The 13,774-nt window shown below is 38.6% G+C and overlaps 1 protein-coding gene across 2 annotated transcripts; it reads right to left on the bottom strand.

The window, feature by feature from the left end:
- Positions 1–2,727: 2,727 nt before the first annotated feature.
- LOC135486156 (phospholipid phosphatase 1-like) lies at positions 2,728–13,656 on the bottom strand. 2 transcript variants are annotated; one of them, XM_064768724.1, is made up of 7 exons: positions 13,589–13,656; positions 11,746–11,900; positions 11,016–11,326; positions 10,595–10,652; positions 9,529–9,705; positions 9,122–9,295; positions 2,728–6,400 (listed from the first exon to the last, which is right to left on the bottom strand). In XM_064768724.1, exons 1-7 carry the CDS (start codon positions 13,653–13,655, stop codon positions 6,389–6,391), a joined length of 954 nt encoding a protein of 317 aa, XP_064624794.1. In that variant the 5' UTR covers position 13,656; the 3' UTR covers positions 2,728–6,388. The 2 variants fall into 2 exon arrangements, with proteins under 2 accessions (XP_064624794.1, XP_064624792.1); XM_064768722.1 differs by having other exon boundaries at positions 2,728–5,470.
- Between the last annotated feature and the right edge of the window lie 118 nt (positions 13,657–13,774).

The following is a 13,774-nucleotide window of genomic DNA, read 5'->3' as shown; positions in this document are numbered from 1 at the left end:
GTTCACAGTCAGATTGCATTTGGTGAAAAGAAGTGCAGGAAGAAAGGTCATTTTAATTCAATTGGACTGCCAATTTGCTTGTGATAAATTGGTTATAGACTAAAAAGACTTCATTCTTCACATTTGAATGCATACTTCACCAAGAGAGGCCACAGAATAACATATAGCAGGTCATTTAATGAAAGATATTTGTACATTACTGTAAACCCAGAAATATTTGCGTACCTTTTATTTTCACATTATTGTCTTTCTAGAAGAGTCCAAGAGAACTTCAGGTCCTAAGTGGAAGCCAATAAAGTCAATTAATCAATCAATTAATCACTTTCAAACATTACCAATTACGGAATTAATTAATTCATCATTCTTAAAAATTAACCCATTACGGACCAAACAGTATGGATGAGGATTATCTGCATGTGGGTCATATAACGCTTACCAGGACCACACATAAATGCCAATTTTCAACACTAAATATCCTAATGTTTGCAAGAATCAGAATAGAATATTATTATAGGCATAAACTTTTGACACTTTCAAGCTTAAACAGGGTCAGTACATTTCGCTGACCATGAAGTTGAATAAAACCAGGCGATAAAAGGAAGTTCTATAGATATTTCACAACGAATTGTTGACTTGAGTGGAAAATTGGAGGAATTTCTGGGGGACACAATTTCTAACAGATCATTCTCAAATTGAAAGGCTTTTCAAACCGAGGACAAACATCAATCAGACTTCTATCGAAATAGTTGACATTTTCAATCAAATTATTTCAAATTCGCCAGTGCCAGTCATTTGAAATTCTTCACTTCTCCACTCAACCCGTGACCCTTCAGACTAATCTCTCCGTGTATTCTTGAAATAAACAAACAACCTGCGCCATCTAGCCGTTTTCTCACTTCTGAATTCGTGAATTACTATGGAAGACAAAATCAAAAGGAAAGTTAAAGGGAAATTATCCACAAATATGATGACACAAGGTTGAGCCTTCCAAAGAAAATATTCATGATATTTCCGAGCGGAAAAGTTTTCAGGCAATAGTTAATACAGTAGAATCTCTCTTGGGACTGACAGGTTCTGTCCCTGATAGCGAGGTGTCCTGATTAGAGAGGTTGTCCTTAATAGAGAGGTGTCCACTAAGTGAGGTATATTCCACTGTATTTCTTCAAAAACCTTGAATACAAACAGGTATATGTAACGGAATCAATAATTGCAAAAATTACCTTTCTTGTGCTTCAGATGTCAGCCACAACCACTGTTTTACTCATCTTGCAATCTCTAACGAAAGAAACTACTAAGAATCAAACTAACTTCACATTCATCAGGAGCTGAAGCTGGGGTAATTGATATTTTAAATAACTGTGGTGTGTAGTTTTTTAAAAATTCATCAAAATATTTCAACCCAGGGCCTGCAGGTGCTGATGAGAATAAAGCTTTTAACCGCAGTAGAAGTACCTCTCCAACAAGGACACCCTCAGAATTGAGAAGTGTTGTCCCTTATATAGAGAGGTGTCCTGAAAATGAACAACTTAGAACCAAAACTAGGGTCCTTAATAGAGGGATGTCCTTAATAGAGAGGTGTCCACTATGGGAGGTGCCACTGTTTATGTAACCCTGTGCAGTGCTCAATAATTGAACCGGAAAAAAGTGGGCGGAGCTTTATTCCAACATGCCGGTAATGGTGAGACAAACTAATCCACCAAATGTTTGTCAGAAGCATGCCAATTTCTTTAACCAAGAAACAAGGCCTACAGTGACCATGGGCTATGCACTCACTACTATACACTGTAGTGAGTGGCCTGATATACCACCATGTGGCATGTATCAATCTATAATACAGACTCCACTAGCTGGCAATACTGGGTAACATACTAACCATTATTCATAAGTGGACCTTATACACCTTGAATGACCTTGTAGGGCCCAATTCCATGAGCTTGTCGTTGGCTCCCCTGAAGCAACAAACAGATCAGATGTTTCCAGAGAATTTCATCAAATCATTAAATAGGATGCCTAAAGAACTCCAGGGAATACTGCACTTGTGAAAACAATTCAGAACTTTCAGTGCTGCCATCTCTAAGAAGACTGTGGATTCAAGGTAGAAGACACATTAGTGCAGCCCAGCAGTAGAATAGTGAGGGAGATTACTTAGGGTAAAACCTTGCTATGTTAGTTTTTGATAAACATCAAACATCTTTTAGTTCGGTTTTCTCCTCACAAATGTTTGAAAAATTAGCAATAGCAGCTCAGGAACGTTGCTGAAATGATCGAAGACTTTATAGCCACCTTCGTCAAGGGGCGGTGGCATACAGCAGTCTTTTCTCCATTGCTTTTTACTTACAGCCTTCATAATATGTGTATAGATAGATATACATATCATACTCGTGAGGCAGTGGATTTCACTTCCATGCCAGTCATTCCTCTCTTATTGCAGAAACAGAGGAAATACTAATACTGAGACCACTTGTCTTCTCGAATAGGGTAGGCTCCCAATACAGCCCAATGCAGTCATCTGAAGGAGGGGTCGGGACGAGGCTGAAACCACTGCATTGGGAGTGTAGTGTAAGGACGTCCTTTAACTGAAAACCGTAATCATGTTCAATTATCTCTGTCAATAGCCTAAGAATATCCAATCAACATGAATTGCCTTGGCTATGAAGACCGAGAATGACATTTCAAGATGGCTTTCACTCCAAATGGAAAGAAAAACGAACAAGTGATGTACTCCTTTAGATAAATTTATTTGTAAAGTCATAAAATATTGACCACCAGGAATATTGTGATACAAGAATGTAATGTATTGCAAGATAATATCACAATGTGTTCTTGGAATATCTTATAAACTGTTCATTCATCCATGCATATACTGTAAACCCAAAAATATTCATGTGCCTTTTATTTTCGCGTTGTTTTGCTTTTACAGATTATCGTGAAAATATATTGGCATGAAAAAGAAAATCTAACAGAAATTATTGTTAAAACCGGGTTGTCAAAATGCCAAAAATCCAAATAGGAAAAATTTTCACAAAACCGGAAAAAAAATGGCAGCGAACATTTTTGGGTTCACAGTATAAAACTTCTTTCAAAGAGTAATCATCAAGCTACATGTACACTACTTTTTCGTATTTCCCTTACATCAACAATCTCGAATATATTGTCGTATCATGAATGTTTTTTGGGTCATCCTGTAAGCAAGCATAAGGACCCCTGACCAATTTTTGGCAAGCCAATAGCTGGATATCTCAAATAAAAAAATCTCAAATAGAGAAATTCTGCCCAAAACACATTAAAAGAATGTAAAACGCAGTAAAGCAAATGGAGATTTTGAAGCTTTCCTAGACCTAAACGTGATGACACCTTTCCTTCATTTTATACACATCCTTTACCTTATTTCAAGCAAGCAATTGTTCTTTGGCCAATAGCATCATTCAAATGACATAATGTGTTTTCAAGTTATCACATTGCATCTGATCAACAACAAAAAATTTGGCAAGATAAAATACTATTAACTTAACATTAAAACTTGCCTATATGTAAATCAGACTCAGCTTGACCATCATTTTGGTCCATTTTTACAAACTCTGTTAGATGCACCACCAACAGACTTGGAACCTCATGACTAGGGACTTGGAAAACCCTCTGATATAACAGATTTCCAATTTCTAAAGTCCTTTGAGTTCCCAACTTTGTGACCAGTATAAAGGCCACATAATTCATATTTCTTGGTTTACAGGAATAAGTCACAAAAAGTTATGGTTGGGGGGGTTGAAATTGAAAAAATTAAAAAAGGTTTTAAGACAAATGGGAAAAGTGCTTTCTTTACTATACGAAGCACTTTTCAGATAAATTGCTTTTGAAGTCCAAAATTCAAGCTTGGGTATCACATAAATCAAGAACAAAAACCACGTGGCCTGTAGCAAAAACGTGACTGAATCTACCTAAATCTTGCTTTCACACATACATTGCACATAGTCTATGACATCATGTGTGCATCTATTATAATCTTTTCATTCGGGACCAAACTTTCAGTACATATACATCTGAGAGGTGGTCAAAATTCTGTGGGCCATTCATGCCCCGTGCAGTTGCCAGTACGATGAAATGGTGCAATTATAGCCCCAGTAAAATTGTAGCCCAAATAGCTGGCAGTACACAATAATGCACACACAGGTTATAATTGTACCATCTTACCTTACATGTTTACCTTTTTTGCATAGAAGCCATGGGAAGAGCCCCTGAAAACTGGGAAAATGTGCCTAATACTTAAAGGCCTCAAATTGTATTCCTACGTAATGAATAGAAATTTTAACAATGCCAATGTGTAGACCGTTATACATGTTATACAAATATCATAAATGCCAAGTTTCACCAAACTTGTATGCATAATAAATGCACTACATCATTGTGTCTATTGGCTTTTTTTTTCATTTCCTGGACCACCAGTAATTACGAACTGCGTACCCCTTGAAGTGTGGCCCCTCATCATATTGCACTTAAAGGAACTTTATCACAATTGAAAAGATGCATAGAGGATTTCAAAAAGTGAATAGGAATGTACATGATATATAAGGTGAAGGCGGGATCATCTAAGCAATGCATGTATAACATTCTCAAGAGTAATACTAGTATATACTGACTTAAAGGCATACACCGTTATAAATTTGAAATTGAATTTAAAATGTTCAAATAGTGTAGATACGGACTGAATATGAATTTTAACAATGCTGATGTTTAGACTGTTGTACAAATATTATAAATAACAAGATTCAGCAAAGTTGCATGCATGATCACTACCCAACGGCATTGTGTACAACTGCATTTCTATTTTCCTGGCCCACCAGTAATTATGAACGGCGTACCCCTTTAACAATTTCGGCAGAGGAGGATTGTTGTGGAATGTTCAAATTGAGGCCGGTAGGTTTCCATCACCACAGGAATGCTAAAAGTGACCAAACTTATTTCATAAGTATGAAAGTGTGTCGTCCCCAACACCAACTAATTTGTGGAATGTAGATTTTTAACAATTGTAGCAGATAAATCATGAAAATTTGTTCTGAAAGCAAGACAAATGGTTTTTATAGTTTCCTCCAAGATGTTGGGAAATGTTGCATATAGCACATTCAGAATATTTCTCTTGGATTTCATGAAAATTCAAGGGCAATGGTGAAAATGAGGGCAATATGCCACTTTGCTCAGCATCTTGTAGCAAACACAAAGTTTGTTGATTTTTTGTTTGTATTTCCCCCATCCACACCTTGGTCAATTGCAAACTTGTGAACCAAACCATAAATGTCTCTTGCCCAACCAACACCAATTCTTTTACCACAAATTTTGAAATTTCATGTGAAGGCGGCAGAAAGGGAAGACCACAAGGTATGTGGGGAAGCTAATTCTGTCCGGAGGCGGAATGCATACACAAAATACAAAATATTACCAATACTTAATTGCTTTTAAAAGTGTTATAGGAGGCAGACTGGAATAATAAAGAGAGGACATGATTAGGATACTGGCAATCGGCCCCATCATCTCTGGCGTTCATTCACACAGGCAATGTCCCATTCTTAATTTTGAAAAAATATCATTATTATTCATAATGAGGTTTTTTCAAAATTGTTTCATCCTTTTCTTCAAGTTTTGTCGACGGTTTGAAATTTTGGAAAAATTTTACCAACGAACAGCACAAACGAGGAATTTTTGTCACTGTGACCTGCGATTATAATCACTGCTATGTGCAACAAAAGATCACTCCTCTGTTATGACGATGATGATTGTACAGACTATCTGAATGAACTCCAGGACTCTGTTAACATCAGAATCATTTATCCAACACATTCATAGAAGTTATATAAAATGAATGGAATGCTGGAAATATAGAAATATCATAATATTCAGATGAAATGTTTTTGCTACTTTTCATACCAAGGACCTCAATCCTTATGTCATTTTCAGGAATCATCGGACAACAGCAAGTAGCACATGTTAATTTACATGTACTCAGCTGTGCCATTGCCATTTGATGTCAGGTCCAGGTTGTGTGCTCTCTCTCTCTCTAACTGGCAAATTCATCATAATCTCATTATCAGACAGCAGTTAAAAGGAACTTTGTCACGAAGCGCTTTATAAAAATGGTGAGTTTTGAACCAGTGGTGATTAGTCGCCAAATCAAGGCAGAGTATTTCAATATCATTTGCCAAGTTGAAAGCAACAAGCCCAGAGGTGAATCCTAGAAAACACCAACTGAAGAAGAAATTGTGAGCCATAGTTGGCACAACCTCAGAACACAAGCAATAAACATGTTTATCAAGATCAGACGATTGAACGAAGAATCTGCATAGAAGTAAACTGAGACCAGCTAGTCCGACTTGCTTTTCCAATACCAGCATACGAAGTGTCATATCCAAACCTGAAATGATGACAAGATTGTAAAGTTTCTAACCTCAGAAAAGTATTAGAATAACCGAAGTCACATCAAGATGGACCAAAATACATGAAGAAGAGTAACAATGGACGGTAGACAAGCTTAGAACAGCACACTGACAATAAGAGTGTGTTCATGAGAACCGCAAGGCAGAGGAAAATAGGTCAAACTAATGATGATACAACAAAACTGAATACGAACAACAGAACTGGGGTCTACACTGTAACTGGTGTGATGAATAAAAACTTGAAGATACTTCAATAGACAACAGAGAAAGCAGACAGGGGAAAAAAACGATAGGCAATCTTATGAATCTATGCAGAAAACCAACAATACTACTCTTTGAATAAGTTGTACAAATGTGTAGCACAAGGAAAGACATGAAATGATGTATTAAAATAAAACAGTGAATAGTGCGTATAAGGAAGTTTGTCATAACAACGAGCGTGTCGGAAGATTTCAGTTGGAAGTTTACATTATAAGACTTATTATTACAAGAACTGTGTCAACAAAATATTTCCTGTGAGATTGATAAGCTGCAGGACCCTTCAAGTGGCACTGAAGTAGTGCAGACAATAATCACCGAAAACAATATCATTTGTTGATCTAGTTCAAAACTTTGTAATGAATACATTTCATTCTGGTCCGAACTCAACTACTGTAAGATGGTGTGACACTGGCCCAAAGTGGGGTGAAATTGTCCCATACGTTTTTCACCCAACACTGCAATAGCTTGAACTATACATGGTAAATGTATTTCAACCTCATCACCGAACAGAAGCATGTGAGAGATATGAACTAAATAAGATTTTGGGGATTTGGGGAAATTCCACCAGCGCTTTACGGCATTGGTCAGTATGAGCAAATGAATTGACCCAAAATGATGTGAAACATAAGTGTCAATTGAATGGACATCATGACTGAAAATACACATGGACAAAGCAAGTCTTTGGCATATTTTGTAATAATTGCATGACATATTTTGTGATAATTACATGTATGTATGAATGGTTTGCATAGAATTTGGTACATTATCTCCCAATCCAGGATGTGCATCAAAAGAAAAACAACCACAACACAGAATTGGCTTTTAATGAAAAACATGACATTTGAATTCTTGGAATAAATTAGATTAAAATTTGCAATATAATGATAACAAGCAGAAAGACAAAAAGACACTCAAGAGTTATCATGAAGTACTTGGTCAGTAGATCAACTGAGTTGGGCATTCACCCTAGTTACCAGTCAAAACATCCTCATTCCAAAACTTCCCTTGGCTATGAAGAAACAAGCACGACTGTCAAAATGGCAAAAAACGTTGTTTCGCATCAATTTGTCTGTCGTGTGGGTGTGACGAAAACCAAAAAAATTGTCCCGCAACAAGGTTATCTGATACAAAACGTGGCCTTTTCACCCGAGGATATTTTGACTGAACACCGTCTTCCCACTACATGTATCACAGTAACTTACGGAATGATAGAAAGTGACCAAAAGTAAAGCCCGACATGGAAATAAAGAGGTTGCGCATGTCCCGACATACACTCCCCACTCCGAGTTAAACATGTAAGACTGACTGGGAGTATCAATTGGAGACACATGATATTTTTGTCCAGCATTATTTGACACAGTCACCACATCTTATCAACAGATGAATGACGTAAGACGCCAGATTATGTGCTCCAGAAGTGCCGACTCTGGGACACCGAGAGACAGGCCACATGGCCATAAGGAGAATCTCTGGGGATCATTGGGGAACAACAGAAGTCAGCCAGGTTTATTAGTAGAGACATCGGCTTGGTTCTGTAGTATAGCCATAAAACAGAAAATCAAACGCCAAGAAGAACAAGGACGTAAGACTTTTTTTTAATTTTTGAAAAGACACAACGTGATGCATCAGGCACTGTGTGGGAGTCTCCTACAGCAGCTTCAAGGCTGTTAAGTCATTTTTACAACCGAGTTTGCCGAGGACGGGGAAACCCCATTTCAACTCATGATGTAATATACAGTTCAAGGGAATCACTTGGGAGAGTAAGTGTGTGTCAAGACTGAGCGCAACCTTTGTATCAATCAATATACACAACACAGAAGATGTGGATAAATAAATCACCATGAAAACAATCATAAACTGACTGATGCCTTCATACCCAACAATTAACTTGTTACACTGGTCCGCATGCAAATAGAAAAGAGGTCACGGAATAGATACAATTGTTTATAAAAGTACCGGAATTTGTCTCTCCATGCATAATTTGTAATACATGTATATTGTAGCTTTTGTTTGTTTGACATAAAATACTGCGTATGAAGGCAGATCAGGAACCAGCTTTACAATAGTAAATGCAGCCACTCCAACAAGGAATGATGCTTCTTTGAAATCCCCGTAGGTGGCGCAGTGAGCCCTTTTCAGGCCCAACAGAGTTTGCAATAACGCCACCAACAGCTTTGTCTGCCAACAATAACTTTGCTAAGGTCAAAAACACATGCAGTATGGCGACAAGAACTATGCTGACTTTGCATCATCTGTTGTCAACCTCGAATGACGTCACGCAGGACGTTTCGTATGAGGCCTGAAAAGGTATGTGACTCACTGCGCCTCCTAGCGGTTCCATTGGTCACTACGCCATTGATTTCCTGAGGAGTTGTTGTCCTTTACAATTGTAACGCTGACTTTGCGCCAGGGGGGAATGTTTACATATCCACAGATACCTTATGGACTGCCACACCCTCTAGTTCACTCTCCCTTGCACCTGGATTCTCGACAGACGTGGAGCCATTCCTCGGGTACACAGAGTCGCTGAGGTAGCCACTCTTCTGGCGGTTAACTTGCTCCTGAAGAGTTATCTCCAAGGGGTGGCGGTATAGGTCAGAAATGCCAAAAACCTGGAATGTAGAAACACCACCAAAATTACTAAAATGCTTTTATTGACCATTTTTTAACAAAACTGGTCACAAGAAAACAAAGCATGAACAAATATTTTGTTTGAAGTTGTCACCAGCAGAACACAGGTTTAAATATTTTTAAAAAAAGGGTTTGAAGACATTTAAATCAGCAGTAAGCAGATATGACAGAAATTGAGCAATGAAAGCTAATTTGAATATTATTTTTTTCTTACTGTAGCAATTGCAGTTGCAATGCCAATCACAGCACCACCTAGCACGTCACTCCAGTGGTGCTTGTAATCTGAGATCCGTGATAAACATATCCAGAACATGCCAATCATCACAACGGCCTGAACAAGATGTTTCAGTAGTACACTGCCCTTCCATTGCACACGTGAGTGTAAATAGAGCTGAAAGACAAAGGTCATCGATGAGTCATAAGAGAGAACATGGCAAATCAACTGCCTACTGAGTATGTGGTATCAGGGAACCCACTGAAACGACCAGTTGAGCAAAAGTTGGCCTTCCGTATAAAAAAAGCATGAAAAAAAAGTTTAAATGGGTACATCTATAGCCTCAGTACAATTATAATCTTCGTGTGCATTGATATGTCCTACCAGTGCTTTTCGGCACTGTAGGGGCTAACTGGGGTTATACTTGCACCACTTATTTTATATGCTTATAAGCATATTAAGCAATTCCCCACTCTCCTCAACAGCTGAAGCTAGTGTGACATATGATGATAACAGGTTTCATACTGGTTTATAAATGACAAGTGAACGGGCAAATGAACTTGTCCTAGAGTTTCCCTTTACTTTACAGTCACTTGGTTTCAACATATACAGTACAACCTCTCTATTGCGGACACCCACGGGACTGGGCGTTGGTGGCCGTAATGTAGAGGTGTCCTTTAGGGAGGTTATGCCATTATTGTCCAAAAGGTGTAGTCATGTTTATGAACACGGGAGTCGTGAAGCCGTCCTATTCCATATTCCATTTCGTTTGTCAAAAAAATGGATTCATGTGTATGAACATGGGGTTGAACAATTCAATGGACTGCAATTAATGTTACAAGATACAGTAGCTTGGCAATGTGATGCACAGTGAAGATAATTAAACAATACATTCTGTTTTAATTAGGAGAGCAACGGACATTAAATTCACTCCACCATGTAATTAACTGAACAAGGTTTTGGTTAAAGCAAATGACTGAGAAAAGAATTAGGAGTGAACTAACATGTCCATAATGTGGAGGTGTCCGCAAGGGGAGGTTCTACTGTATGTAGAACGTAAACTCACCATTGCATAGAATGCACAATACATTGCATACGATGAATGCCCAGAAGGAAAGGAGAGCCTTAAACGAAGAAGTGATAAATTTTAAATTGGTATAATAACAGTCAGCAAAGGTCAGACTGAGAACTTATAGATGCATGTAGGTATGTCTAGAACTTTGGTCAAGAGAAAGAAATTCACAAAGGAAATGATAAAGCAAGTGAAGTTGACAGCAAAGCTCTCCTTACATTGTAGTTTTTGACCACAAAGTACCTCAGATTTGAGTCTATCTTTTACTTTTAGCTCCACTTTACTGGTCTCGATGTTTAATAGTACTAAGACCCGCCTGTGCAGGGTTCGTGACTTGAACCTTCCTCTGTCTGAGCTCTAACGACAGGAAACTTTCAAGCAGTTATTAGTTGATGTAGTGGATTTGAACAAGTACCTCATATTCTTTAATTGATAGGCTGTGGCCCCTGTTCCAAGGCACACGTCTCCCTCCACATATGTTGAGCAGTTCACCTTCGACAAGTCAGGCTTGCAAACATCCAGAAAATGAGGTCGTAACCGGCCAATGGAATACTTTCCAACATCGGTGAAGGACATGCAGACTCCAGCTCCGAAGCCAAAGATACCAATATACTTGTACAAGTTCCATAACAAGGAGTTGATGGTGAATTTCCCAAGTTGAAATGTTGGCAAGTCCACTCTTTTACTTCTTGCTACGAGAAAGTTGCCAAGTTCAGTGAAAAATACCTAAAAGTAAAGTATGAATAATCAGTCATGTTAGTTGTCAACATGTCATGACACTACAAACACCCTCAAGAACATGACAAGGGCAAAAATTTGAGCTCAACAGAATTCAAACAAATTCTAGCAGAAAACACAGAATTTTGTCTACAACCAATTGAAAAAAACAGCATGCCGAGTCGCACCGGATACCCCTAGACTAAGTTGAGGTGGGTGCTGGAGAGTTGGTCTCAAGTGAGAGCATTTATGTCATCTTGATGGACGGACAGACATAGGACGACAACACCCTTCACAGCCATGCTGTAGGTCTATGGGTAATGAAAATTGAAAATGAACTGACCTGCCAATTTTCAGCTTTTTAAAACAGTTTATGGTTTACAGTCAGCTGAATTTGTCTCATATCTAAAAAATTGACTCATACTTACAATAACTGCAATTACTGCTAGCCCACAGAAAATCAGTGCGGTACTCGTAATGGTGTCGTCTTTATATGGGTGCATCAAACTCTGATCATCACAAAAAAATCCTCTTCTGAATGGCTGTATATCACCCAACTTGATGATGATCACCACCAGCCAAACTGGAAATTCAATTCAAATTATCTTACTATGTGTATACATGTACTTAGTAGTGCTGTAAATGTCTGCTAGCACATAGTCATATAGCTGTACTGGCAAATCATCCTACCTGAGTCAGTGTGGACCTGTCCTGGTATTGCTATTGGCCCCTTGCTGGAAAAAATTGCAACACTGGTCCGGTACAGCTAGTGTAGGCCTACCAGACATTTACAGTGCTACTACTATAGGGGGCCAACTAACCAATTAGTAATTACCAAGTATGAAATATTTATTGTCAAAGTCTTTAGGACAAAAAAGTTGTTTTGACGGAAGCCCCGAGGTTTGACAACTGGAGGTTCAATTTGTCTGTTTTCATTTAATTTTAAGCCCCCCTCTTAGGAGGGGCTCTTAAGATACACGTGTGTGCGGGAGTATATAATGTAAATGAATGAAGAGAAATAAAGAGAGTAGGCCTAACTATATTGTATATCCAACAAACAATTTTTTTGGGTTTTTCAAAATGGCGCTGAATAAATAAATCAGACCAGTTGTAGCGCTGAATTATAAATCAGACCAGTTGTAACAGGTTACGAGAACATCTAATTTAAATCTTCATGGGAATTCGCTACATATGCCTAAGAAATTGGCCAATTATATTCATATTTTTATTAGAGAAATATCCGTCCTAAATAATGACAGAAAAGGGTGGTTTATTTCAATTTTGTGTAGACATGGTCGAGGTCACGTGACATAAACAAAACAATCGCACACACCCGTCCAAAAAAGGCACTTTAAGAAAAACAAATACGTTTTTCCTGCTTAAAACCACACTGACGACTAAGTTATTCTAGTCTACTACCCAAATCTGAAGAATCAAAATGAATTACAAACTAGAACTAGCTCTATTTAGCAAAAGTTGCGTGAAAAATTCGGGTGAGCGACATTCTGCACCCTAGCGGCCAATAAATAAACTACTTTCAGCCGTCTGCTCCGGTCTCGTTAGGGAGTTTTTCCCAAATGTACGCGATGATGACGTGCCCCATTAACAGGACATAACATCTATTTTAAAATGCGTTTCCAAAGTGAATGCATGAGGACAATCCATTTAAGTGTCGTATATCACTGGAAACGCCCGATTCCCGTGAATAAGGACAATCACAATGTATTACATTACCAAAACAAAAATGTGTCGGAAGGAACTATAATTACTATATGGATGGTCCCATCGCACCCCACCCCCCTCCAGCAGTATGACACAGAAGGGCTAGTTGACTGTCCACCGGGGGGGGGGTTTGGGGGGAGCTTCCCCCCAACGCACTGGTAAAAACCTATGTCGATGGAGGGGGGTTTGGGGGGTGTCCCCCCATTGTAACAGCTGTAGTTGTTAGAGCTTGCACTTAACATATGCTCGTAGGGGGGTTCGGGGGAGCTCCCCCGACCTAAAGGGGGGCTCACTAAGTCCTTGACTTTACATATTACCGCAGCTAATGCGTATGACTGGGACAGTGTCGCTATCTTGATTAGGCCCTATGCCATGTCCTGCTTTCGTGTTTTTACTAACTACTAAACTAGGGCTAGGCCTGACATTTTTGTTTTTTCACGTTTTGTGTTCCCTCACTTCCCTACCAATGGATCGATCAAGCTGAAATTCGGTACAAATGTTAACAAAGACATGACCAAGGTTTCATTAGGAGGTTTTGCGATATCTCACCAAATAATAGGCACAATCCATCCACAAATATGCGGACCAGCCGCGATCGAAGTGCGGAGTTCGCCATTTTGGATTTGTGGCTTGTTGTCAGCCTGCCTCTGGTTGTAACGTCGATTTATTTCGTAAACACAAAGTTATACTTGCTTAAAAGTACAAACATAAGGTCATGCAATCTTATCTACAAAT

The sequence above is a fragment of the Lineus longissimus genome, chromosome 4, assembly GCF_910592395.1.
Source record: "Lineus longissimus chromosome 4, tnLinLong1.2, whole genome shotgun sequence".
Taxonomy (NCBI): domain Eukaryota; kingdom Metazoa; phylum Nemertea; class Pilidiophora; order Heteronemertea; family Lineidae; genus Lineus; species Lineus longissimus.
Note: the sequence above shows the minus strand (reverse complement) of the source record. Positions and strands in the feature narration are given on the sequence as shown.

What these genes read in the sequence shown, in the direction of transcription:
- LOC135486156 (XM_064768722.1), bottom strand. Translation starts at nt 13,655, where the DNA reads ATGGCGAACTCCGCACTTCGATCGCGGCTGGTCCGCATATTTGTGGAT. An exon ending in TAGCAGTAATTGCAGTTATT is followed by an intron (nt 11,327 to 11,745) that starts GTAAGTATGAGT and finishes CTTTACTTTTAG; the next exon opens with GTATTTTTCACTGAACTTGG. An exon ending in AGGGTGTGGCAGTCCATAAG is followed by an intron (nt 5,471 to 9,121) that starts GTATCTGTGGAT and finishes TTATTATTCCAG; the next exon opens with TCTGCCTCCTATAACACTTT.